Source organism: Schistocerca piceifrons, chromosome 3 (assembly GCF_021461385.2).
Source record: "Schistocerca piceifrons isolate TAMUIC-IGC-003096 chromosome 3, iqSchPice1.1, whole genome shotgun sequence".
In the NCBI taxonomy this organism is placed as follows: Eukaryota; Metazoa; Arthropoda; class Insecta; order Orthoptera; family Acrididae; genus Schistocerca; species Schistocerca piceifrons.
The window spans coordinates 458,514,695-458,541,786 of record NC_060140.1 but is presented as its reverse complement, the minus strand read 5'-3'; the positions used below and the strand labels follow the sequence as shown (position 1 = coordinate 458,541,786).

The 27,092-nt window shown below is 43.7% G+C and overlaps 1 protein-coding gene across 1 annotated transcript in view; it reads right to left on the bottom strand.

Moving 5' to 3' along the window:
- LOC124790165 (pyrethroid hydrolase Ces2a-like) overlaps window positions 1-26,867 on the bottom strand; it is a 63,763-nt gene extending 36,896 nt beyond the window's left edge. The window contains exons 1-4 of the mRNA XM_047257761.1: window positions 26,805-26,867; window positions 17,592-17,868; window positions 14,037-14,222; window positions 8,079-8,278 (exon numbers count right to left, since the gene is read on the bottom strand). Of these exons, the coding sequence (XP_047113717.1) occupies window positions 8,079-8,278; window positions 14,037-14,222; window positions 17,592-17,868; window positions 26,805-26,867 (726 nt within the window). The remainder of the gene's footprint in view (window positions 1-8,078; window positions 8,279-14,036; window positions 14,223-17,591; window positions 17,869-26,804) is intronic.
- Window positions 26,868-27,092: the final 225 nt, after the last annotated feature.

Genomic DNA, 27,092 nt, shown 5'->3' with positions numbered 1-27,092 from the left:
AGGTAGGTGCAGGTCCGTCGTAAAAAGACGGAAAGAACCGCACCGCCGCAGTCCTATCATCCTATCCTTTCTTCTTGTCAGTGTTTTCCACATATTCCTTTCGTCGCTGATTCTGCAGAGAGCCTCCTCGTTCCTTACCTTAGAAGTCCACCTAATTTTCAACATTCTGATGTAGCATCGCATCTCAGTGCTTCGATTCTCTCCTGTTCCGGTTTTCCCACAGTCCATGTCTGAATGACATACAACGCTGTGTACCAAAAGTACATTCTCAGAAACTTCTTGCTCAAATTAAGTCCTGTGTTTGATACTAGCAAACTTCTCTTGGCCAGGAATATCCTTTTTGCCAGTGCTAGTCTGCTTTTTACGTCCTCCTTACTCAGTCCGTCATGGGTTATTTTGCTGTCTAGGGAGGAATTCCTGAACTTCATCTACTTCGTGATCAGCAATCCTGATGTTAAATTCCTCGTTGTTTTCATTTCTGCTGCAGCTCATTACTTTTATCTTTCTTTGATTTAAACAACCTATCATTTGTTCACTGGCTCTGGTAGCGGTCGTCACAATGTTATTAGGCTATCTGACCTCGATAACCTCTTTAATTCTTCCCTTGAACGTTGCTGGTTATTTCGATAGTACGCAAGCATCATTGACGTTCATCAGTCATTCGTTCACATTCTTTAAATGTGCTGCATTTCTTCATCGACAAACCCGTTTTCGGCAATACGTACCACATCAATCCAAAAAAGTTTAGATACTGAATTAATACAAAATGAAGAATAGTTAATACGGTACTTTTAATCATTCACGTGTTCTACATAGTCTCTCCCCACTTGATTACAACGACCAGAACATTCATACAACGGTATAAAACTGTCAGAAAGGCCTTGTTTTGGATGTTGTTCAACTCACATGTCACACTGACTTGAATGGCAGTTAAGTTGTGTGAGTTAACGAGAATTTCGCTCTCGTTTAAGTATATGGCCGAAAGAGTCAGCCTTCAGGAATTGTGAAACGAACCCTGTCATCCAGGACCGGATGCAGGTTCACCGCGAGATGGGGTAACTCACAGGCGTCTATTTTCTATTGATGCCCAAGTGCTGTAGTGGGCGAGTGAGACAGACGAGAACCTGCGGCGCAGGGAAACCCAAAAGAAGCCATTTGTGGCCGAGAAGACGTATGAGTGTTAAATTGGCGGACCTAAGATCGGCCATAAAGGGAAACACTTATGGGAACTATTTAATTCTGTAGTAATTCAGGGAATCAAGCCACAGTAATTTTAATCTCCCATCCTCCATAAATTTTCATGGTGATCCCAATAAAACTTGAATATTCATGTATCTATAATAGTTTATAATTTACTGTTAAAGTCAAATTAACAAGAAGAGCATCATTACACTGACAAATGTTGTAAATATCAAATATGTAACTTAATTTGTTTAAAAGATACAGTAGATTTAAATTATCTGCATTTACAGTTAAGCATCAGATCATCATTCCCTCCACACTAAACACATTGAACGATGACAGTATGACACCTTATTGAATCATTAGGTAATAGAACAATTGTTGTAAACTTTAGTGCGTAATAGTTACTTTCGTTCTTTATTTATTTATCAGAAAGCACATTGGTGCAAGGCTACTGGCCGTGGCATTCAAAGCTAAGAAGAAAATTCTATTGGTTTTATGTAAAAGAATTTAACGTTTGTTATGTAATGGATATTATTGTTACTTTATTTAGAACGTGAAAGTGGTCACGCTTTGATTACTTAAATATATATGAAAATGTAAAGTAATGTAGAATAAGCTGTAGCCAATCAGATGGACGGCTTCAGGAAAGGGAACTGCCCTAGTCAGTGGAGTGAGGATGTTCGTCGCGAGGGAAAACGCGGCCGGAGACGGATAGAGAGGGACAGTTCTGGTGCGCACACCAAAGAGGACAGTTCGGCTAGAGACACCAAATGGCACAGTGCTGGTAGAGACACGAAAGCGGACGGTCGGTCTTTATGCAGCTATGAAGTGAAACGACTTAGAAAATTTCGGGTTGTGTGGTATCGCGCGACTTAGTTTCTGACGGTGAGCAGCCACGCGCCTGGTGTGAACTCTACCTTTTCGCAAAGTTAACGAGGTGGATTGTTGAACTTTTAATTCGCGATGAGATTGTGAATGATCGAACTGTGTCAAATGGATAAGCGCTCGAGTGTAACATTAACTCTAAATACGACCACTTTCGCTGTTAGTTTGCTTTATGAATAAACATTCATCTAAACAAAATCGCAACTGTGTGGCCCACATCATTTATTGGTCGTTAATTTAGTTCCCGATATTATTATTACTGTTATATGGTATGTTAACATTGTATTTCGCAAACTTGCCATAATCCAGACAATTTAACCAAAGTGTCACAAGTGCCTAACTTAGGGCGTGTAATGCGACACGTGCGGTTCAACTCCTAGACGAGTCTGAGCCAAGACATTTCGACGAAGAGAAACCGCATATGAGCCCGAACGTCTTTGGGATGTTAGCTCGCAGTTGTCAAAGCTTTGTGGTAGGTTCGATTAATAACACCAAGTCTTGTCTCTCGTCATGATTCTTCCAAGAAAAGTATTGTCCACATTTGCCATTTCAGTGAAGTCGCGGCAGGAGTCCATGCGTCGTTGGTTTTGTTCAGGAGACAAGGCATGCGATACAAACTTTGCACTCTCTCATCTGCTCTTCGAAACATTCTGGACAATGTCTGCCAATGCTCGATTTAGAGATGTCGCTCCACTGCTATTTGTTGCATAACAACATTGCCTGACTACTGTCACAAGTACATTACTTAAGTGTTGCTCACAACTGACTATTGGACTGCACATCTGTTGTTTACAGTTGTTAGTTTATGCCGCCACTGTAGTTACTGCCTTGATGTCGCTTATACACTAGAAATGAGACCAGTTCGGAACATTTTGGCGGACATTGTATGCTTAACGCTCGGCCTGGTTGTTGTAATTAGATTGCATCACAACCGCAACTCAGTTCACACACATGATTGTTGATCGATGAAGTCCCTCATGGTACGCAAAAGTTCTCTTAATTTTTTGTCGCTATAAAATACCACCTTTTTGTCCATTCATAATATGATATCCTACTGCTAAGTCACACAAATAAGCACGATTACATTCGTTCACTCACCCGTGTTGCCGCTCACATTCCTCCTGGCTGACGTACACTAATTTGTTCTACTATGGAATGTTGTTCATAGATGTAACAGCTCTAGCTTCCTCGTGACTGTATTACAGATCTGACGCACCCTTATAACCAACAATTTACGTACGATATTCCAATCGAGCGAGGTGTCGCAGTGGTTAGCAGACAGGACTCGCATTCGGGAGGACGAGGATTCAAACCCGCGTCCGGCCATCCTGATTTAGGTTTTCCGTAATTTCCCTACATTGCTTAAGGCAAAAGCCGGTATGTTTTCTTTGATAGGACACTGCCGACTTCCTTCCCAATTTTTCCCTAAACCGAAGGGACCGATGACCTCGCTGTTCGGTCCCCTCCCCCAAACCAACCAACTAACCAAAGATATTCCATTGGCCAATATCATGACGTGACTGAGTGCGAAGGTAACTGTTCGTATGTGTACGCTTCCTGAATATTTTGTGACTTAATGAACCATCTGCTGCCCTGTAAACTATATCGTGCATGTTCAGTAGGGTGCTATTCGTTTCAATTTCAGTTATACATTATGTTTTTGGTTGTGTGCTACTGAGATTTTTGTAAGGGTTGGATGTTCCACTTCTCCATTTGGCCACACATTAAAAATTACGTCCAACATTAATTCAGCACTATGGGTGAAGTGGAGCAAAGTCAAGGACGGTGTTTTCGAAGGCTTCCACCAATAGATCTACAGCTACGGATGACCGTGGATCCCATTAATTGCTGCAAAATTGGTCATAAAATTCTACCCACGATTTAAAATACGGCAAATTTACACAGTATAGTCCTCCGTCAGGTCAATGATACACCAAGATTGGTGGTCTTGTAGATAAAATGCTATTTTCTCGATTTGTCTATTTGTGAACAGAGACTTTATATCAACGATTACTGTTACTTCTGATGTAATAGTAACGAAATCTATACAATATAGACCAAGTTGTTCTCATTTACTTCGTGGCAGCTATAAAAGTTACACATTTTTGTCAGCCGGATGTTTGGCCAGGGGATATGTGAGTGAATCAACATCACTGATTATTGTTGTAGCGGGCTTAACTCCTTCTAGATCGGGGGATCTTCATAAATTATCGGGGACCAGGAGCCTTAGGTATGAATCAGTTGGCCGCGTCACGATTTAGTCTAGTCTGAGAAGACACTAGGCTCTCGTGAGTGTCGTGGCTGTGTGGTCGTCCATTGCTTCCTTCAAGTGGTTCTTGCAACAGATGGCGAAACGTCAAATTTATCGCACAAGTTGGCCCAGTCTTCGCTGACACCTGCCATGAAAGCCTACGTTTACAGGTTCTACACATCATCAGATCCCAAGATTTTTGCTTTCCATGGGTGGTGTAATGGTGAGTGATAGTATCACAATAGAGACTGTAAGAAAGCAATACCATTTGTTGTTGTTGTTGTTGTCTTCAGTCCTAAGACTGGTTTGATGCAGCTCTCCATGCTACTCTATCCTGTGTAAGCCTCTTCATCTCCCAGTACCTACTGCAACCTACATCCTTCTGAATCTGCTTCGTGTATTCATCTCTTGGTCTCCCTCTACGATTTTTACCCTCCACGCTGCCCTCCAATACTAAACTGGTGATCCCTTGATGCCTCAGAACATGTCCTACGAACCGATCCCTTCTTCTGGTCACGTTGTGCCACAAACTTCTCTTCTCCCCAATCCTATTCAATACTTCCTCATTAGTTATGTGATATACCCATCTAATCTTCAGCATTCTTCTGTAGCACCACATTTCGAAAGCTTCTATTCTCTTCTTGTCCAAACTATTTATCGTCCATGTTTCATTTCCGTACATGGCTGCACTCCATACAAATACTTTCAGAAATGACTTCCTGACACTTAAATCTATACTCGATGTTAACAAATTTCTCTTCTTCAGAAACGCTTTCCTTGCCATTTCCAGTCTACATTTTATATCCTCTCTACTTCGACCATCATCAATTATTTTGCTCCCCAAATAGCAAAACTCCTTTACTACTTTAAGTGTGTCATTTCCTAATCTAATTCCCTCAGCATCACCCAACTCAATTCGACTACATTCCATTATCCTCGTTTTGCGTTTGGTGATGTTCATCTTATATCCTCCTTTCAAGACACTGTCCATTCCATTCAACTGCTCTTCCAAGTCCTTTGCTGTCTCTGACAGAATTACAATGTCATCGGCGAACCTCAAAGTTTTTATTTCTTCTCCATGGATTTTAATACCTACTCCGAATTTTTCTTTTGTTTCCTTTACTGCTTGCTCAATATACAGATTTAATAACATCGGGGAGAGGCTACAACCCTGTCTTACTCCCTTCCCAACCACTGCTTCCCTTTCACGTCCCTCGACTCTTATAACTGCCATCTGGTTTCAGTACAAATTGTAAATAGCCTTTCGCTCACTGTATTTTACCCCTGCCACCTTTAGAATTTGAAAGAGAGTATTCCAGTCAACATTGTCAAAAGCTTTCTCTAAGTCTACAAATGCTAGAAACGTAGGTTTGTCTTTCCTTAATCTTTCTTCTAAGATAAGTCGTAAGGTCAGTATTGCCTCACGTGTTCCAGTGTTTCTACGGAATCCAAACTGATCTTCCGCGAGGTCAGCTTCTACTAGTTTTTCCATTCGTCTGTAAAGAATTCGTGTTAGTATTTTGCAGCTGTGGCTTATTAAACTGATTGTTCGGTAACTTTCACAACTGTCAACATCTGCTTTCTTTGGGATTGGGATTACCATATTCTTCTTGAAGTCTGAGGGTATTTCGCCTGTCTCATACATCTTGCTCACCAGATGGTAGAGTTTTGTCAGGACTGGCTCTCCCAAGGCTGTCAGTAGTTCCAATGGAATGTTGTCTACTCCCGGGGCCTTGTTTCGACTCACGTCTTTCAGTGCTCTGTCAAACTCTTCACGCAGTATCGTATCTCCCATTTCATCTTCATCTACATCCTCTTCCATTTCTATAATATTGTCCTCAAGTACATCGCCCTTGTATAGACCCTCTATATTCTCCTTCCACCTTTCTGCTTTCCCTTCTTTGCTTAGAACTGGGTTTCCATCTGAGCTCTTGATATTCATACAAATGGCTCTCTTTTCTCCAAAGGTCTCTTTAATTTTCCTGTAGGCAGTATCTATCTTACCCCTAGTGAGATAAACCTCTACATCCTTACATTTGTCCTCCAGCCATCCCTGCTTAGCCATTTTGCACTTCCTGTCGATATCATTTTTGAGACGTTTGTATTCCTTTTTGTCTGCTTCATTTACTACATTTGTATATTTTCTCCTTTCATCAATTAAATTCAATATTTCTTCTGTTACCCAAGGATTTCTACTAGCCCTCGTCTTTTTACCTACTTGATCCTCTGCTGCCTTCACTACTTCATCCCTCAAAGCTACCCATTCTTCTTCTACTGTATTTCTTTCCCCCACTCCTGTCAATTGTTCCCTTATGCTCTCCCTGAAACTCTGTACAACCTCTGGTTCTTTCAGTTTATCCAGGTCGCATCTCCTTAAATTCCCACCTTTTTGAAGTTTCTTCAGTTTTAATCTACAGGTCATAACCAATAGATTGTGGTCAGAGTCCACATCTGCCCCTGGAAATGTCTTACAATTTAAAATCTGGTTCCTAAATCTCTGTCTTACCATTATATAATCTATCTGATTTAGTATCTCCAGGGTTCTTCCATGTATACAACCTTCTTTCATGATTCTTAAACCAAGTGTTAGCTATGATTAAGTTGTGCTCTGTGCAAAATTCTACAAGGCGGCTTCCTCTTTCATTTCTTAGCCCCAATCCTTATTCACCTACTAGGTTTCCTTCTCTCCCTTTTCCTACACTCGAATTCCAGTCACCCATGACTATTAAATTTTCGTCTCCCTTCACTATATGAATAATTTCTTTTATTTCATCATACATTTCTTCAATTTCTTCGTCATCTGCAGAGCTAGTTGGCATATAAACTTGTACTACTGTAGTAGGTGTGGGCTTCATATCTATCTTGCCACAATAATGCGTTCACTATGCTGTTTGTAGTAGCTTACCCGCATTCCTATTTTCCTATTCATTATTAAACCTACTCCTGCATTACCCCTATTTGATTTTGTGTTTATAACCCTGTAGTCACCTGACCAGAAGTCTTGTTCCTCCTGCCACCGAACTTCACTAATTTCCACTATATCTAACTTTAACCTATCCATTTCCCTCTTTAAATTTTCTAACCTACCTGCCCGATTAAGGGATCTGACATTCCACGCTCCGATCCGTAGAACGCCAGTTTTCTTTCTCCTGATAACGACATCCTCTTGAGTAGTCCCCGCCCGGAGATCCGAATGGGGGACTATTTTACCTCCGGAATATTTTACCCAAGAGGACGCCATCATCATTTAATCATACAGTAAAGCTGCATGTCCTCGGGAAAAATTACGGCTGTAGTTTCCCCTTGCTTTCAGCCGTTCGCAGTACCAGCACAGCAAGGCCGTTTTGGTTATTGTTACACGGCCAGATCAGGCAATCATCCAGACTGTTGCCCTTGCAACTACAGAAAAGGCTGCTGCAAAAGGCTGCAATACCATTTAGAGGATGATAATTAAACGGACGCTACTAGCTACTATCAGAAAACTTTTGGTTTGTCACTGGGTGGGCTACCACATAAAGTGCTGCATTGTCATCCTAAAGGAACGCGAGGTTTATGAAAACATACCATCAACAGATTCAACTGCCTGAGTAGTTACCGAATGAGAACTTACATAAACTCGCGTACTGTTGGTCATTAGTGATAATCGTCATTATTATTACCAGATTTCCGTAAATCCTATATCGACTTTTGCAAGCAAATTGTGATACAATTATTTCGCTTTCCTTCGCAAAAAGGAAAAATCCAGCAAATAACGCACCACGTCTGACATAACAAGCGAGCCGTCCACCAGTAGATCAGTAGCGTTGACAGAGCGCAGGAAGTCCACCAGCTCTTGCGAATCATTTGTCTCCAAACCGAGTACTGCACCAAGGCTGAAGGCGTTCTGACGGGCCAGCTCCAGAGACCCTGGCAGTCCGATGAAGTTCCCACTCTGGATGATAATTCTTGAGAAAAGATCTGTGGAAAATATTACTCTCCTGTACAAAAGCAGGTGAGAATGCGAATTCTCGCACCCTTATAAATATTTTTAAGGAGTCACGTAAGTAAATCAATGTCAGTACATCTACATCTACATCTACATCCATACTCCGCAAGCCACCTGACGGTGTGTGGCGGAGGGTACCCTGAGTACCTCTATCGGTTCTCCCTTCTATTCCAGTCTCGTATTGTTCGTGGAAAGAAGGATCGTCGGCATGCTTCTGTGTGGGCTCTAATCTCTCTGATTTTATCCCTATGGTCTCTTCGCGAGATATACGTAGGAGGGAGCAATATACTGCTTGACTCTTCGGTGAAGGTATGTTCTCGAAACTTTAACAAAAGCCCGTACCGAGCTACTGAGTGTCTCTCCTGCAGAGTCTTCCACTGGAGTTTATCTATCATCTCCTTAACGCTTTCGCGATTACTAAATGATCCGGTAACGAAGCGCGCTGCTCTCTGTTGGATCTTCTCTATCTCTTCTATCAACCCTATCTGGTACGGGTCCCACACTGCTGAGCAGTATTCAAGCAGTGGGCGAACAAGCGTACTGTAACATACTTCCTTTGTTTTCGGATTGCATTTCCTTAGGATTCTTCCAATGAATCTCAGTCAGGCATCTGCCTTACCGACGATCAACTTTATATGATCATTTCATTTTAAATCACTCCTAATGCGTACGCCCAGATAATTTATGGAATTAACTGCTTCCAGTTGCTGACCTGCTATTTTGTAGCTAAATGATAAGGGATCTATCTTTCTATGTGTTCGCAGCACATTACACTTGTCTACATTGAGATTCAATTGCCATTCCCTGCACCATGCGTCAATTCGCTGCAGATCCCCTGCATTTCAGTACAATTTTCCATTGTTACAACCTCTCGATACACCACAGCATCATCTGCAAAAAGCCTCAGTGAACTTCCGATGTCATCCACCAGGTCATTTATGTATATTGTGAATAGCAACGGTCCAATGACACTCCCCTGCGGCACACCTGAAATCACTCTTACTTCGGAAGACTTCTCTCCATTGAGAATGACACGCTGCGTTCTGTTATCTAGGAACTCCTCAATCCAATCACACAATTGGTCTGGTAGTCCATATGCTCTTACTTTTTTCATTAAACGACTGTGGGGAACTGTATCGAACGCCTTGCGGAAGTCAAGAAACACGGCATCTACCTGTGAACCTGTGTCTATGGCCCTCTGAGTCTCGTGGACGAATAGCGCGAGCTGGGTTTCACAGGACCGTCTTTTTCGAAACCCATGCTGATTCCTACAGAGTAGATTTCTGGTCTCCAGAAAAGTCATTATACTCGAACATAATACGTGTTCCAAAATTCTACAACTGATCGACGTTAGAGATATAGGTCTATAGTTCTGAACATCTGTTCGACGTCCCTTCTTGAAAACGGGGATGACCTGTGCCCTTTTCCAATCCTTTGGAACGCTACGCTCTTCTAGAGACCTACGGTACACCGCTGGAAGAAGGGGGGCAATTTCCTTCGCGTACTCTGTGTAAAATCGAACTGGTATCCCATCAGGTCCAGCGGCTTTTCCTCTTTTGAGCTATTTTAATTGTTTCTCTATCCCTCTGTCGTCTATTTCGATATCTACCATTTTGTCATCTGTGCGACAATCTAGAGAAGGAACTACAGTGCAGTCTTCCTCGGTGAAACAGCTTTGGAAAAAGACATTTAGTATTTCGGCCTTTAGTCTGTCATCCTCTGTTTCAGTACCATTTTGGTCACAGAGTATCTGGACATTTTGTTTTGATCCACCTACCGCTTTGGCATAAGACCAAAATTTCTTAGGATTTTCTGCCAAGTCAGTACATAGAACTTTACTTTCGAATTCATTGAACGCCTCTCGCATAGCCCTCCCCACACTACATTTCGCTTCGCGTAATTTTTGTTTGTTTGCAAGGCTTTGGCTATGTTTATGTTTGCTGTGAAGTTCCCTTTGCTTCCGCAGCAGTTTTCTAACTCGGTTGTTGTACCACGGTGGCTCTTTTCCATCTCTTACGATCTTGCTTGGCACATACTCATCTAACGCATATTGTACGATGGTCCACTGATCCTCAGCACTATCTGTACTTGAGACAAAACTTTTGTGTTGAGCCGTCAGGTACTCTGTAATCTGCTTTTTGTCACTTTCGCTAAACAGAAAAATCTTCCTACCTGTTTTAATATTTATATTTACGGCTGAAATCATCGATGCCGTAACCGCTTTATGATCGCTGATTCCCTGTTCTGCGTTAACTGTTTCAAATAGTTCGGGTCTGTTTGTCAGCAGAAGGTCTAATATGTTATCGCCACGAGTCGGTTCTCTGTTTAACTGCTCAAGGTAGTTTTCAGATAAAGCACTTAAAAAAAATGTCACTGGATTCTTTGTCCCTGCCACCTGTTATGAACGTTTGAGTCTCCCAGTCTATATCCGGCAAATTAAAATCTCCACCCAGAACTATAACATGGTGGGGAAATCTACTCGAAATATTTTCCAAATTAACCTTCAGGGCTCAGCCACAACAACTGTTGAGCCAGGGGGCCTATAGAGACATCCAATTACCATGTCTGAGCCTGCTTTAACCGTCATCTTCACCCAAATCATTTCACATTTCGGATCTCCGTCAATTTCCTTCGATACTATTGCACTTCTTATCGCTATAAACACGCCTCCCCCTTCACTGTCCAGCCTGTCTCTGCGGTATACATTCCAATCTGAGTTTAGGATTTCATTAATGTTTACGTCTGGTTTCAGCCAACTTTCTGTCCCTAGTACTATATGGGCATTGTGACCGTTTATTAATGAGAGCAGTTCTGGGACCTTTCTATAGATGCTCCTGCAGTTTACTATTAGCACATTAATATAGTTATTCCCTGTTGCATTTTGCCTACTCCTACCTTGCCGCGTCTCAGGAGGCGTCTTGTCGGGCCTAGGGAGGGAATTCTTTAACGTAAAAAACCCCCATGTGCACTCCACACGTACTCCGCTACCCTTGTAGCCGCTTCCGGCGTGTAGTGCACGCCTGACCTATTCAGGGGACCCTACATTTCTCCACCCGATAGCGGAGGTCGAGAAATTTGCACCCCAGATCTCCGCAGAATCGTCTGAGCCTCTGGTTTAAGCCTTCCACTCGGCTCCAAACCAGAGGACCGCGATCGGTTCTGGGAACGATACTACAAATAGTTATTTCTGATTCCACCCCGCGAGCGAGGCTTTCCGCCTTCACCAATTCCGCCAACCGCCTGTACGAACTGAGGATGACCTCTGAACCCAGACGGCAGGAGTCATTGATGCCGACATGAGCAACAATTTGCAGTCGGGTGCGCCCAGTGCTCTCTATCGCCGCCGGTAGGGCCTCCTCCACATCTCGGATGAGACCCCCGGCAAGCAGACAGAGTGAACACTGGCCTTCTTCCCCGACCTTTCCGCATTAATAGTAAATGCTCATTTATATGCTTTTTGTTTATCAAAAACTATTTAAATTCATCCTCTAATATTGATTAGTACCATTTAAACTGCAAGGCTAAGTTTGTTGATTAATATTTAGATTTTCAAAAGTTTTCATCGAATCAAGTGAATGATAAACCTACATGTGAAGTGCACAAAGCAATAAAATAAATAATCAAGAACACTAACAATTATCTTATGAAAAATTTATCTTCGGAGAGACAGTGATCAGAGTAACTACGACAATAAAATCTCGTAGTGAAATCAAGAATGCGTTTTAGTGAGAATTACATAAATCGGAAAAGTGTCAAAAATTTCAATTGTATCAGAGATACCAGAACATAAGTAGCTGTAGGTGAAAAAATTTAAAAAACAGGAAATTTATAATAAAACGTTTCAATCCTATGACACAAAAAAAACATTATAACAAAATAGTGACACCAGCATGCTTTTGTGTGATTCGATGTTTAATGTTGAATTATAAATTAGAAAAATTGTGAAAATGAAAACATCTCCAGCATATTTCTGCCATTTTCAGATAGTTCCTCATGACTGCTACCCTGCCCTTGTGAGTTGGCCCTTAACCTCTGCATCACTCTGCTCCTGTCGCAATCCGTGCGGCTGCCACAGTGGGCGATGGCAGTGGTAGGTGTAGAGGCACCCGGTTGCGAACTTCAGTCTCTGTTGTTGGCGGTATCATCGTCAGGTTCGGACTTCACTGTAAGGGAGCACTTTGCTTTTTCTCGACTCAGATGTAAATTTTCATGGTTCAGAGTAGTTTCAGGGGTAAGACAAGGCTGTAACCTGTCTCCACTGATGCTCATATTATTTATAGATCATATGTTGAAAACAATAGACTGGCTGGGTGAGATTAAGATACGTGAACACAAAATAAGCAGTCTTGCATATGCCGATGACTTAGTTGTGATGGCAGATTCGATTGAAAGTATGCAAAGTAATATTTCAGAGCTAGATCAGAAATGTAAGGACTATGGTATGAAGATTAGCATCTCCAAAACGAAAGTAATGTCAGTGGGAAAGAGATATAAACGGATTGAGTACCAAATAGGAGGAACAAAGTTAGAACAGGTGGACGGTTTCAAGTACTTAGGATGCATATTCTCAAAGGATGGCAACATAGTGAAAGAGCTGGAAGCGAGGTGTAGCAAAGCTAATGCAGTGAGCGCTCAGCTACGATCTACTCTCTTCTGCAAGAAGGAAGTCAGTACCAAGACTAAGTTATCTGTGCACCGTTCAATCTTTCGACCAACTTTGTTGTATGGGAGCGAAAGCTGGGTGGATTCAGGTTACCCTATCAACAAGGTTGAGGTTACGGATATGAAAGTAGCTAGGATGATTGCAGGTACTAGTAGATGGGAACAATGGCAGGAGGGTGTCCACGATGAGGAAATCAAAGACAAACTGGGAATGAACTCTATAGATGTAGCAGTCAGGGCGAACAGGCTTCGATGGTGGGGTCATGTTACACGCATGGGAGAAGCAAGGTTACCCAAGAGACTCATGGATTCAGCGGTAGAGGGTAGGAGGAGTCGGGACAGACCAAGGAGAAGGTACCTGGATTCGGTTAAGAATGATTTTGAAGTAATAGGCTTAACATCAGAAGAGGCACCAATGTTAGCAGTGAATACGGGATCATGGAGGAATTTTGTAAGGGGGACTATGCTCCAGACTGAACGCTGAAAGGCATAATCAGTCTTAAATGATGACGATGATGATGAGATGTAGGCCCCTGTCTTTTTATTTAGACTGTCTTGGGCACTAATTTCAACGGCGTCTTTGATCATGCAATCCCAGGAGGAGGAAGATTTCCTTGGTTTTGTTGTAGTTTATAGCACGGCCACGAGTGACTTCGTGGTAATACGCTGTAGCGTCTTTGTTCATGGCACCTTGTTTCCACCCTGCCTCCTCCTGACATTGCTTCATCAAACAGGCCATTAAAATTAGGGTCCAGGACCATCAATTAACAAAGATAACGGCCTACAACTGAATCTGGCGTGAAACGTGTGCTGAGGCGAGAAAAAGCAAACGAACACTGGAGACAGCAGTTCGCAGTCGGGCGCCACAACCCCCACCTCCGGCACCACCCATCGCGGCGGCTGCACAGGGAGAGAGTGTTCGAAGGGGTAACGGCCAACTTATATAGGAAGCCGACAGAGGCAGACCGATTTTCAGCTTGATTGTGTCCGCACGCGGTGATGAAATGGCTAAAAGAAAATTTTACCAGAATTTGTAGAAGGAAAGGGCAAAAGCCGGTGTGCACCTACCTGTGGACAATGGGGAGACGAGGTGGAAAGACACAGACTTGCCGCCAGCGCTCTGGCCCCACAGAGTGATGAGGTCAGGGTCGCCACCGAAGCTGGCGATGTTCTGCTTTGCCCAGGTGAGCGCCAGGTGCTGATCCTTGAGACCCGCATTTCCAGGGACGACGGCGTCGCCAGTAGTGAGAAAGCCTGCAACAAACAACACGTCTCACATTGAAAACATTTCACAGGCACTGGTAAAATTTTGCTATTTATTTCCTGTAATAAGCAACAAAATTCCAGTTGCTTCTACTGCGCTACTTCCTAACTCTCCGTTCTTGTTACTACTTGTTATTGCGAGAGACTGAACGATATCATTCAATTACAGCACGTTCGTGATAGGACAGATGTGTGTTGGTTGTAGCATGATGTCTACAATGAAAAATATCGGAACTTGTCGCGACCGCATATGACAACCGCAAGTTAGGATGTGAGATGGGTGAAATAGTTCGTCCCAAAAAACAAATTGAAAAATGAACCTGTTTTTGATATAGGTTAAAAGAAACTGATACCTCGGGAATTTGGAAGGAGACAATCAACGGTATGTGGAAAACGAAGTGGTGTGGGTACTCGTATTTTCTGCAGGTGGCCACTGTCTTGAATGTCCCCAGGAAGTCGCAGATATGGTGGACAGGACGACCTCTCGATGTTACACCTCAATCATGCAGCGGCTTAACGAACCCAGGGAGCCCTCACATGATGGCAGGAAGGCCGGCGTGTACCAGATTCCGTGTCAATGTGGCAAGTCTTATATTGGTCAGACGATGCGTACCGTTGAGGATCGATGCCGTGAACACCAGAGGCACACTCGACTGATGTATCAGAGTAAGTAGGCGGTCGCTGAACATTGTCGGAAAATCACGCTATGGAGTATGAACGCACGAGGATTCTGGTACAGACGTCGAGATACTGGGACAGCGTTGTTAGAGAGGCCATCGAAATTTGCACCAATGACGACCTCATAAACCGTGACTGTGGCTATAATCTTAGCAAGGCTTGGGGATCAGCGATTGGGTTAATCAAGAGTAAATCGAGCAAACGTATAGTTGTGATGACCACGGCGGTCAGAGCCATCACACCGACGTCATCTCAGACGCCGTCGCAATCTGTTCCACCGCGCGACCGTGGCGCGGAGCGCGGACGGCGGAAGGAGCGCGCCGCGGGCGGAGGGTATTTAAATCTGCCGCCGCCGCAGCCATAGCGTACGGATCTCCGTGCCGGCACTTTCACAGGAGCTCAGTCCGTCAGTTCACCTGATGATGGCGACATGTATGATCACCGAAATATTGTGCCCGTTGGACACTGTAGACCGGCAGTACACCCGTGGACATTTTGATTATCAAATACGTCGGGAGAAATTCAAGAATCACAAATCCACGTTGTTTATAACCCTGTGCCCTGTGCCAGTATTCGTCTAGTAAACAAGATCCCAGGTATGATTCTGCGCTGGCACACACCCCTCTGTCTTTCCTTATCCAGCTCTGAGTGATCCACTGTAGTGTACAGTTCCCTCTCCGTTTTAAAAGTGTTGCACGATGTGTAGCGAAGAGGGTCGAAAACGTCGTGAAACTACAAAAGAAGAGAGAGAAACCTGCATCGGCTTGTTTCGAAAAGGAATATAACTTCAGTAAATTTTAGAGACCACTGACAGACCTACCAGTACAGTGAAGACTATTATATACAGATTTAATCAGTACGTAATATATGAAAGACAATCGCGAAGCGGTCCTCCTGCTGTTCTGGCCAAGATGATGGAAAAAGACAGCTGCTTAGAGAAGTCAAGAAAAATCAGAAAGTAAGAGCTGAAAAACTTGGGATTGCAAGTCAAGTGCGTACAGGAAAGTCTGCTTCAGCACAGGCCAGAAGAAATGTGCTTTGTGAAGCAGTATATGGAGGCCAAACAGCCTGTACAAAACCATACATCAGTAAACTTAACAGAAGCAAGCGGGTTCCTTTTGCGAGAGAACATAAGTCCGATGAGTTTGCTTTTTGTAAAAAGGTTTGAAATGTCCCCTTAGAAAAATTAATGAATTACTGTGCTGATAAACCTCTACGTTATTTGATTTTCAAACAGCTGAGCAAAACTGAACGTACTCAGACATTTCTCTCTTTACTTATTCTGATCAACACTAAACTGACACACAATATTTTTAGCGCAACGCAATCTGACTTTCAATAATCCCTACAAAAGAATGGCCCTGACTAACAATAACCTATACCTTTCATGAATCACTACCTCACAAAAATCTTCGTTACTCGAACTACTGCAGTACAGCGAGCGCAAATACTGCTAGCTAAATAAAAGATTCTAACTACTGAAGACGCTAACTACTGATAGGCATAGTTAGCAAATGAAAGATTTTGATAGAAAACAAACAATGAAAGATTTTGATAGAAAACAAACAATGTAATTATCCTAATAGTGTCCAAAAGTCATAATATATATATCAGTTCATGATATCCAGTAATACAAATTTACTCTTTCTGGCGGACGCACGTCCAGATCGCCCGCTCTTAAAATTCTGCCATCTCTCTCACCACATCCACCACTGCTGGCGGCTCACCTCCAACTGCGCAACGCTACGCGCTGTTCACATCCAACTGCCCAAGACTACAATAGCGACTATTCCAACAATGCCTACCAGCCACAGACTGCACACAGCACAGCCAGTGATTTCCTTTCAGAGCGCTACGTGGCGTTACCAACATAAAAACCTAAACAGCCTACTTACAGGTTGTATTTACGGACGAGAGACGATCTGAGCTGATTAAGTCAAATGAGCGAGGAACAATACGGAGAAAAAAGAATTGTGAACTTGAACACGGAGGAGGTTCGATAGTTGTCTGGGGCTGCATGAGTGCAGAAGGTTTGGGGGATTTTCGTTTTTATTGATGGAATTGTAGCACTCAAGGCTAACAAACATTCTAAAAATCACATATATCCCGAAGTGTGAATAGTATGGTTCTTTCTGAAGTTTGTATTTTCACACAAGATAATGGTTCAAAACATACGGCTCTAGATGCAAGGCTGTGGCTGTTGTAAAGCACTCCCTGCTGGATGCCGGCACGGTAGCAGTCCCCAGAAATTAATTCAATAGATGGTTTGTGGCATGCACTCGACAAAAACATGATTAGGAATGATCTAAAGAACACTCCGCTCTGCTAGAGTAATGGCGTAAGACTTCAATGCAAGCAACATAATCTCTGGGTAAATCCATGCCAAAGAGATTGCAAGACTATAGGGTGGAAAGGAGGGTGTACTAAGAACTAGCCATAACATTTTACGTTTAGTGTGTCATTTTCAGTATTGCAAACGAATATTTACTTTGCATCCCAAACTGCCTGCCTTTACTTTTGTATGTTTAACTACTTTTATGTAAATGGAAATCTGCGTTTCACTGATAAGCAAACACATCGGTGTCCCTGCCGTACTTCGCTTTGACAATTCTCCACAATCTATACACCCTTAAATATAAACGCATGTATTAGATGAATACGTAAGGAGGTACGTGTACATACCAAGCTGAGCCAACCGGTAGTTGATGGTGACGAGGATGACGCCGTAGGAGATGAGGAAGTCGGGCCCGTGTTCCGTGTCGGAGCCGCTGTTGTAGTAGAAGCCCCCGCCGTGCACCCAGAAGAGCACGGGCAGGTTGGCGCCCTGCTCTGGGACGCCCGGCACGTACACGTTCAGGTAGAGGCAGTCCTCGGAGCCGCTGCCGTCGGGCTGTATGCAGTCGCTGCCGTACTCCGTGGCGTCGCGTACCCCTTCCCAGCCACCGGCTGGCTGAGGATCCTGCGAATGCGTCAGGAGTCTTTCTTAAGAAGTGCACTGGGGTCGACCTATAATAGAATGTTACCTTCTTACAGGGATATTCTGCAACATGTAAGGTACATCAGTTAGAACGTTATGACCACCTACCCAATAGCCGTACTGGCACGAATAACAGCGGCGACGAGTCGAGGTTTGGAAGCAATGAGATATTTGTAGGTTGCTGGAGGAGTTGGCATCATATCTGGACACACAAGTTACCTAATTCCAGAGAGGGGGCGATGAGATCTGACACCACGTTAGTCACATCCCATTTATATTCGATCGGGCTTAGGTGTAGGAAGTTAAGGAGTCACCACATCAAATGGAATTCGCCACTGTGTTTCTCGAAACACTCCACGACACTTTTGGCCTTGTGACATGGTGCATTATCTTGCTGAAAAAGCCTGTGCCATCTGAGCATCCTCCACTTCCTTTTCGACCTGCCCATTACCGCTCTACAAACTCCACCTGCCTGATGCATCTCCTCTTCCTACTCCCCTCTCTCACTCCATTTCCTGCTCCCCTCACTCTTCCTATCCCCTCCTCTACCCATTTCGAAATGTCCCCAACCAAGGTCATCAGCATGTGAAGCCCCTGCATTACAGTCCAATAAAGCAGGGTAATACTAGTCCCACAACATGCATGTATGCAGGGCAAGCTACACACCAGAGGCTTGAAAATCATTTATCTGCCCCTGATTTACCAGCTGCCTTGCAAAATAGGTTGATAAAAGAGGACAATACTATTCAACACAATATGGCTGTCATGCAGGGCAGCCTTCATGTAAAGGCTGTTTCTTGCCTCTGACATGAAGGCTGTTCTGCAAAGGATGTTCATTTGGCTGGCTCGTACTCTGACTACATAATGTGCTGTCATGCAGAGCAGTCTATACACCAGCGGCTTGGGAGAAACACGTTTGTGCTTATGTCTCCCCTGCTATTAGAGGTAGGCGGTTGTAAACAACAGAGTCCTGAGAACTCATGAGGCCTGCTATTCCTGTGCCAAATTCGGCTGTAATTGATCCAGGGTTTGGGAGGAGAACCCGAAACATACATACATACATACATAGATATGTTCTGCTTTATACAGGGTGTTTACAGAGTAGTTATACAGAAGTAACTTTTAATTGTAAAAAGGAAAATAACTTATAAAAGTGTTTAATACAGCACTGAATGCAGTATATTTTCAAGTATAATTACCGCATAACACTATTAGTTCCTGACTTTCCTGCAGGGTCGCAAGCACAAATGAGTTACTCCAGCAGTATTATTAAGTGGCACAATTGTGTGACTGAAACTGGTTGTGCATCAAACAGGACACCAGGTCTTTTTTGTCGCGTCAAGTGAAACTGATGTATCATACCGCATTTTCATCGTTAAGTTATGTATCTCCATAGGAATGTACCGACTTGGAATGGACTTGATGCAGCAATATCCCAGCCACCACAGTATAACACTCCAAATATCTAGAGCCCCTAATGATATCCCTTTGGTAGCAAAATATATTTAAAGAAATTGGTTCTTCTGGCCTTGATGGGAGCTACTGGCAACAAAATATAAACACTATTGAAAGTTTGACTAACAGAATTGCTATGTAGCTAACAACGTTTATTACAAGGAAAGAACTAAGTAAAAATGTCGTGTGGCTAGGGCCTCCCGTCGGGTAGACCGTTCGCCTGGTGCAGGTCTTTCGATTTGACGCCACTTCGGCGACCTGCGCGTCGATGGGGATGAAATGATGATGATTAGGACAACACAACACCCAGTCCCTGAGCGGAGAAAATTTCCGACCCAGCCGGGAATCGAACCCGGGCCCTTAGGATTGACAGTCTGTCACGCTGACCACTCACCTACCGGGGCGGACAAGAACTAAGTGAGAGACTATGAGTGATACGAAGCATCATGATACTCTAAATAAAAAATTCAAAGAAGATTAACACCCAGACAAGATAAAGTGATCAGACATAACATTTATTAGAGAAGAGAGTTGTAGCCGCATCGAGCTGTTAAGTTCGCTGCGACTACAATGTAGAACTTCAATGGAGATGTTAATTCGCTCTCTTGTAGAAGTTGCGATAACAGTAGGCCTATTGATCGCTACTAGATTGTTTCAGACCGATCTGGAGTTTTAAAGCTTTTCCAGTCTTGACGTACTAGTCAGAATTCTGAACAGATGTCAGATAACAGTTACCGCTTAGCCAGACAACGGAACAATTACTATACGTGAAGGAAAAATAAGTCGTGTGATACTTAATCAATTCTGGGACTTATCGTCGTGATCTGTGATAGTCACGAACATTGTACAGCAACATACCAACCGCCGACATAAACTCTACAGATAGCCTTGAGTACGGAACATCTACACTCGATCATGAAGAATTCACAGATATGCAGTGTTGTCGAAAGCTGTAGTCAATGTCAGAATTGCTGTTGCAAATAGCTTCGATTCCCTGAATGGCAGATCGGTGTGCTTTCAAGTGCAGTGGTAAATAATTCAGAAGTTCAATAAACTCATATGTAGCTTTAATGCTTCGTGTCGGCTACATCATTTAATGGAACTTTACTGTATAACTGTGAAATAATTATTTCTTGAGAGAACGCCGAAGTTAAAGGTGAATTAGTGACATTATTAACAGGGAACAGTAAGTTTACATCGAAATACGGCGCCTTCTGTACGTTGTTTGGAGAATAACTTATCTCTGGATTTACGACGTAGGAGTTGTTGAATTAGCACCGTAGCGACGCCTTAACGACGCTATAGTACTTCACAAATCAACATCCTCGCAAGACTATAATGTGGCATCGGCTTGAATGGTGGAACTTATAATTCGAGATATCATATTATCTATGTGTTAACATTCATTTGCAAACCTGGCATAAAGAACTGCTGTTATCAAGTTCCGCGTAAGCTTATAAGATATTTGGTTTATTGTATCAGATAAAGGGAGTTGTTGCGGTACCGAGTAGTGCAGTCGCTGTGTGTGGCAGTAAAGAAGACAGACATCCTTCGAATACCATTGCTTCATTTATAAGCGAGGGCCGCTTATACATTCCGGCGTGCTGCTCCATCGATACGAGGATATCTGTGAAAGGGATATAGTATCTGAAACTAACCAAACAAAGCGAGGAGTTTGTTTCAGCAGTTATAGATCGGAGTTGTCGCGATCGACGGAAGCCGACCTGTATCAGCCAGACTTGAACCACCATCCTCATCGAGCCGACACACACACACACACACACACACACACACACACACACATACACGCCACAACGATCATCTGATTTAAATCCAATGGACTTCTGTGTATGGGGTTACATTAAAGACAGAGAGTTTGTTCCTCTGCTTGCGGAAAACAACGGATATCACAAGCAGTGTCATCATATGTCAAGACTCGCTTCTTAGAACTTGGCACGAAGCTGATTACAGATGGGACATTTATCGTGTCACATAAAGATAGCCCAAAGAACATTTGTAAATAAACCTTGAAGATATACGGCATTCAGTACGTTATAAAACATTTTTGTAAGTTATGTAATTTTTCTACAATTAAAGGCTACTCTTGTATTACTAATTTATAAACACCCTCGTGTATCTAACACAAAGGCTGCTACTTGTCAACTGTTAACTGACAGGAGAAACTTAAGCAGTGTCGTATAAAGTCTCACAAGTAGGTATTACTTAGAGGCAGATATACTTGCTAGTACCCTGTGCCATTTAACTCATAGCGGTTTTGCAGACTATGGTGTAGCAATTAAAAGGATGCTGTAGCTACGGAACAGCTTCAGCTGAGAAGTGAGCCATGGCACCATACTCACCGCAAAGCGCAGATCCCCGACTGGCGGCTCGGCATAGGGTATCCCACGGAAGGCGGTGTAGGTCGTGTTGTAGACGCTCTGGACGACGGTCCCCAGCAGCGTGCCCTGCTGCACGGTGACCTGCACGTCCTGGGCCTGCGGAAACAAAGTCACGAGTGAAACGTTCCACAGCGAACATCAGTTTAGCGTAGTACAGGTTAGCAGCGGGTTCTCAGTGCCGCTATTGACATAGCATCTCGAATGATTGTGGAGTACACGGTATTTTTACAGAGTCATTTGAGAACTTTATATTAGGTGTGAACGCATCACAATGGTACGCTCGAAGGAAGAAAGAGAAGAAACAAATGCAAACAACAACAATAAAATACTAATACGTCTTTAGCAATGACCTATAAGGGTGCTAGTAGGAAACAAAGCGCAGAAGAATAAATCAAATGCAAAGAACATCAAACAACACGCAGTACTAATCCTGCATTACACATTAAGTACACAGATGAAAGAGGCCTGTGGGAAAACTATAGGCAAAGTTACCAGGTTCCAGGTTCGCAGGAGAGCTTCTGTAAAGTTTAGAAGGTAGGAGACGAGGTACTGGTAGAAGTAAAGCTGTGAGGACGGTGCGTGAGTCGTACTTGGGTAGCTCAGTTGGCAGTCTGGCGCCGGCAGTGCTGCGAGGCGGTCACTCGCCAGAGCGCTGCGGGCGAAGGGCGCACCGTGTGTTTGTGTTTACTTCGGTCGCTGTAAGTGCTGTTTTCCTTCTAGAACACCATGGCGCACAACTATCGAAACAAGACATTACGTTTCAGCTTTTGTTCCGACTTCGCCCGACTCAAGTCCCTGGAAGTAGAACGATCTATTCGCGATGAAGTTAAAATACCACTAACGGATCTAATTGGTATCCACTTGTCCATAGTTAGCAGCACCGTCAACGTCAAAATGATCAACGATGCGGCGTGCGACAAGGTGCTTCAAGAGGCAAAACGTGGACTGCGCTTCTGTCATTCCGACGGCAACGTCGGATCCGTTACCGTCGATCACGCCGGTCTCGGCACATGAACGATAATGATCTTCGAACTCCCGTTCGAACTACCTGCAGACGTCGTCATCGAGGCGTTCCGTCCCTATGGCAACGTTCTGGAACATGTTGCCGAACGATGGGTACAGTTTCAAACCTATCCCGTTTTAAACGGTGTTAGACAGGTCCGTATCGAGTTGCAGAAACACGTGCCTTCCTATCTACGTATCGGAGGCTGCTGTGCCATTATAATGTACGACGGCCAACCTCGGACCTGTTCCGGTTTCGGGAAAGAAGGTCATGTACGGTCTGAATGCATTCAACGACGTGTCGCGCTGCTCCCGTTGTCGGAAGCGTCCGTCACACCCACGATGACCGCCCTACCTGTCACTATCGCAGCGGCTCTTGCCAAATCTACAGTTTCGTCCAGTCCGTCGTCCGATCCTTCCGTTCGGCACGTCCCACCGTCCCAATCACCTATGGACGGTGCAGACGTCCCACCTGACAACCTTGCCGTCGAACAGGCTCCTGCACCGGACGCTGAGGAGACCAGTACATTTTCACAACACCTGTTTGACAAATTCATTGTCCCACCGACGCCTTCGAACCAGGTCGAGCTCCTCCTTGGCGTCGTCCGACACTGAGGAACACGTGCGCAAACAACGGTCGCCACGTAGGCGCAAACGCCGCCGCCTTTCACCCACGGGCTTTTGCAGTCGATTCGGCACCATCTCCGCGATCAAGGGCACCGTAACTTAAACCAACTCCAACGTGTGTCCTATGTCAACATGTATGTCGCCCCTAAACTGGTACACGTCGCCCAGATCCTCCCAATGCCGTTACTCCTTGACCGCCGCATCCAATCAGCCTTTGGATATTTCGTGTCAGCAGGGGCACTTTTCAAAGTCCGCTACAGCACTCTAACACTGCCTCCTGCAAAAGGTGGCCTCGGACTCGTCAACGTGCGGGCACGATCTTCTGCACTCCTTGTCCATACTATGTTGCGGCACTGGCGGGGGCCGGTCCCGTCCTTAACATGCAGTCTCTTAGATATCCTCGGGCCAGCTTCCCTCGATCCACCGATCAATGTGGCACCTATTTGTCCATTATTGTACCACGTCGCCAATTGTTTCATAGAACTCAGCTACGTTCGGGCCGATCTTCCAGTCAGCCGTCCTCCTCGTACAAAAGATTATTATCGTTTGTTTATGCTGTCCAACCCTTGCGACCCTATGGTGCTACAGCATCCTGACATTAACTGGCGAACGGTTTGAGGGTGTGTGCATGCACCCTTTTTACCGTCGTCTGTGTCTGCACTCTGGTATATTTTTGGTATATGGCGAATTCACGACTAATAGTCGACTTTATCGCATACTGGTAGGACTGGCCACCTCCCCACTCTGCCCTGACTGTCAACTCGAAGACACCGACGAGCACCGTCTTACGTGCCACCTCCAACGAAACGTATGGCTCCTCATCCAACGAATCGTGGGATTTTACCTCCGTGCCCCGCCAACGACGGTAACCCCAGATTTCTTGTTGTTGCCCCCAGACATTTCACTACCCTCTTGCTAAGTACTATACACTAGTCTGGTTTCGAGGACCGGCTTTAGAATACCTCTTTCAGAGTGGTCCTCATACAGTCCTTGACTTCTGGTACAAAGTTGTGACCGCACTTAGCACCCCCACCCGAAAACCATCTTACCGACAAACTTTTGCCGGTTATCTCCGCAAAGTCTTCCTTGCCCCCCCCCCCCCCCCCCAAAAGTTGGGGTGTGCCATGCCTGCCCGTCACATGATGCAACACTCTTATCCACGTTCTCATGCATCGGAAAAAAAACAGGAGAAAGACAGAATATGTTATATTTTTGTTGTATTTAATGTTATTCTAATATTTTTGTTTAACTAACAATCATTTGTATATATTGAAATGATACCTTGAAGATCTGTTGCACTGTATATATATATACATGTGTACTGTTTGTTTGTTCAATAAAGATTATTGCACAAAAAAGTTGGTGGAGCACTTGCCCACAGAAGCCATAGGTCCCGAGTTCGAGTCTCGGTCCGGCACACAGTTTTAATCTGCCTGAAGTTTCATAATGGAGTTGACTGTTTCTTGACAAGACGAAGAAAGACAGACAAAAAAAGGACAATTTACATAAACGATTTAGAAGATAATCTGAGTAGTCCGCTTAAGTTGCTTGGAGATAATCCTTCTCATTTACGATCTAGTTAAGTCATCAGAAGATGAAAATCAATTGCAGATTGACTTAGACAGGATATCTGTATGGTGTGAAAAGTGGCAATTATCTCTCACTAAGCAGAAGTGTGAAGTCGTCCATACAAGTACAAAAAGAAACGGTATATTTCCGTTACACGATAACTCTCACAAATTTAAGGCTGTCAATCCAACTAAATACCTAGGAATCACAATTACGAACAACGTAAGCCGGAACGATTACATAGATAGTGTTGTGGGTAAGGCAAACCAAAGAATACGTTTTATTGACAAAACGCTGTAGAAGATGTAACAAGCCTACACTACGCTTCTTCGATCTCCGCCAGAGCACTGTTGTAATGTATGGGACCTTGTCGGATAGGTTTGACGAGAGACATCGAGAAAGATCAAAGAAGTGCACCTCGTTTTGTATTATCACCAAACAGGGGAGACGCTGTAAAGTAAATTGCAATGGCAGTTATTAAAACGAAGGCGTTTTTTGTTGCAGGAAGATCATTTCGCGAAATTTCAGTCTCCAACTTTCTCCTCTGAATGTGAAAATATTTTATTGCTGCCATTCTACATAGGGAGCATCGATCATTGAAATAAAATTAGAGAAATCAGAGTGGAACGGTAGAGAAATAGTCTGACGGTCTTACGGAGAACCCTTTACCAGGTACTCAGGTGCGAGCTGCAGAATAGTCGTGAAGATGCAGATGTAAATTTAGAACATTAGGAGTAAATACTACTGCCTGGAAAGGACTTTCTGAAACATGACACGCCGGCGGCTGTAGCCGAGCGGTTCTAGGCGCTTCAGTCCAGAACCGCGCTGCTGCTACGGTCGCAGGTTCGAATCCTGTCTCGGGCATGGATGTGTGTGATGTCCTTAGGATAGTTAGGTTTAAGTAGTTCTAAGTCTAGGGGACTGATAACCTCAGATGTTAAGTCCCATAGTGCTTAGAACCATTTGAACTATTTTGAAACATGACAACAGGCCTATCTTCAAAATTCCGGCCATTGTCCAGTGGCATTATCAAACCGAAATAGACGATATTCAATGAGCGCTGTCTATTAATAAAGAATTTTTATCATGCAATAATGTGTACTTTTTTAATCCGCCTGTAGAAAGTCATCCAGCTGTTAATACCTGGAGGAGAACAAGGTATATTTCCGAATATCAGTACATTCACTGAACAATAAAAAGACTATTAGAAAAACAAAGAACGCTGGATAAAAGTTAAAATTCTGCAGTACGGTTCAAAAATGGCTCTGAGCACTATGGGACTTAACATCTGTGGTCATCAGTCCCCTAGAACTTAGAACTACTTAAACCTAACTAACCTAAGTACATCACACACATCCATGCCCGAGGCAGGATTCGAACCTGCGACTGTAGCAGTCTGCAGTACGGTAGTGAACATTGGTTATTAATGGGAAAAGACACAAGATGAATTCAAATTTCAAACATGAAAATTCTGAGAAGAGTCAGAGAAGCTACGTTAAGGTACCAGATTCGAGACGAATCGTACACTGAGATATGTAAATATGTGGCACAAATGTCAAACTCACAGAGATTAGGAAGAAGTAATAAATGCTTCTACAAAGAAAGCATAATTAGAGATGCTCAAAGAAGTACAATCACATAAACCAACAGACGGAAAAAGCATCGGTAGGCCTTAAAAAAAACAGCAACATCTGGAAGATTTATGTAGGCAGAGCACGAATTGTGTGTACATTATAATAGAGAGACAACGATGACGACGACTTACATTGACATCATGCTGTACTTTGAAAAAAATATGAAATTCTACTGCAGTATTAAAACGTTTTCGTAGTTTTTCCTTAACCTCCTTATCTGAGATGGTCTTACCTTGGCATAGGCAACGAGCTGAAGAAGTAGGACGGTCACAAGGCTGGTGCCGCGGAGTTCCATACTGTCTCCGTTCCCGTCAAAAGAGCGATAGAATTCTGCCGTACACTAGCTGACAGCTACGAAACAACTGTGATCGCGTTAAGCCAAGTGCTGCATGGAGATCAGTGGAAGTTGTTAAGTACCCTCGACTGGTTTTAATGAAGCAGCACTGTGACTAGCTGTGTTAATCAACTGATTGTTTCGCGCTTTATAGATAACATCTGTTAAAGATGTCTTGATGAGATA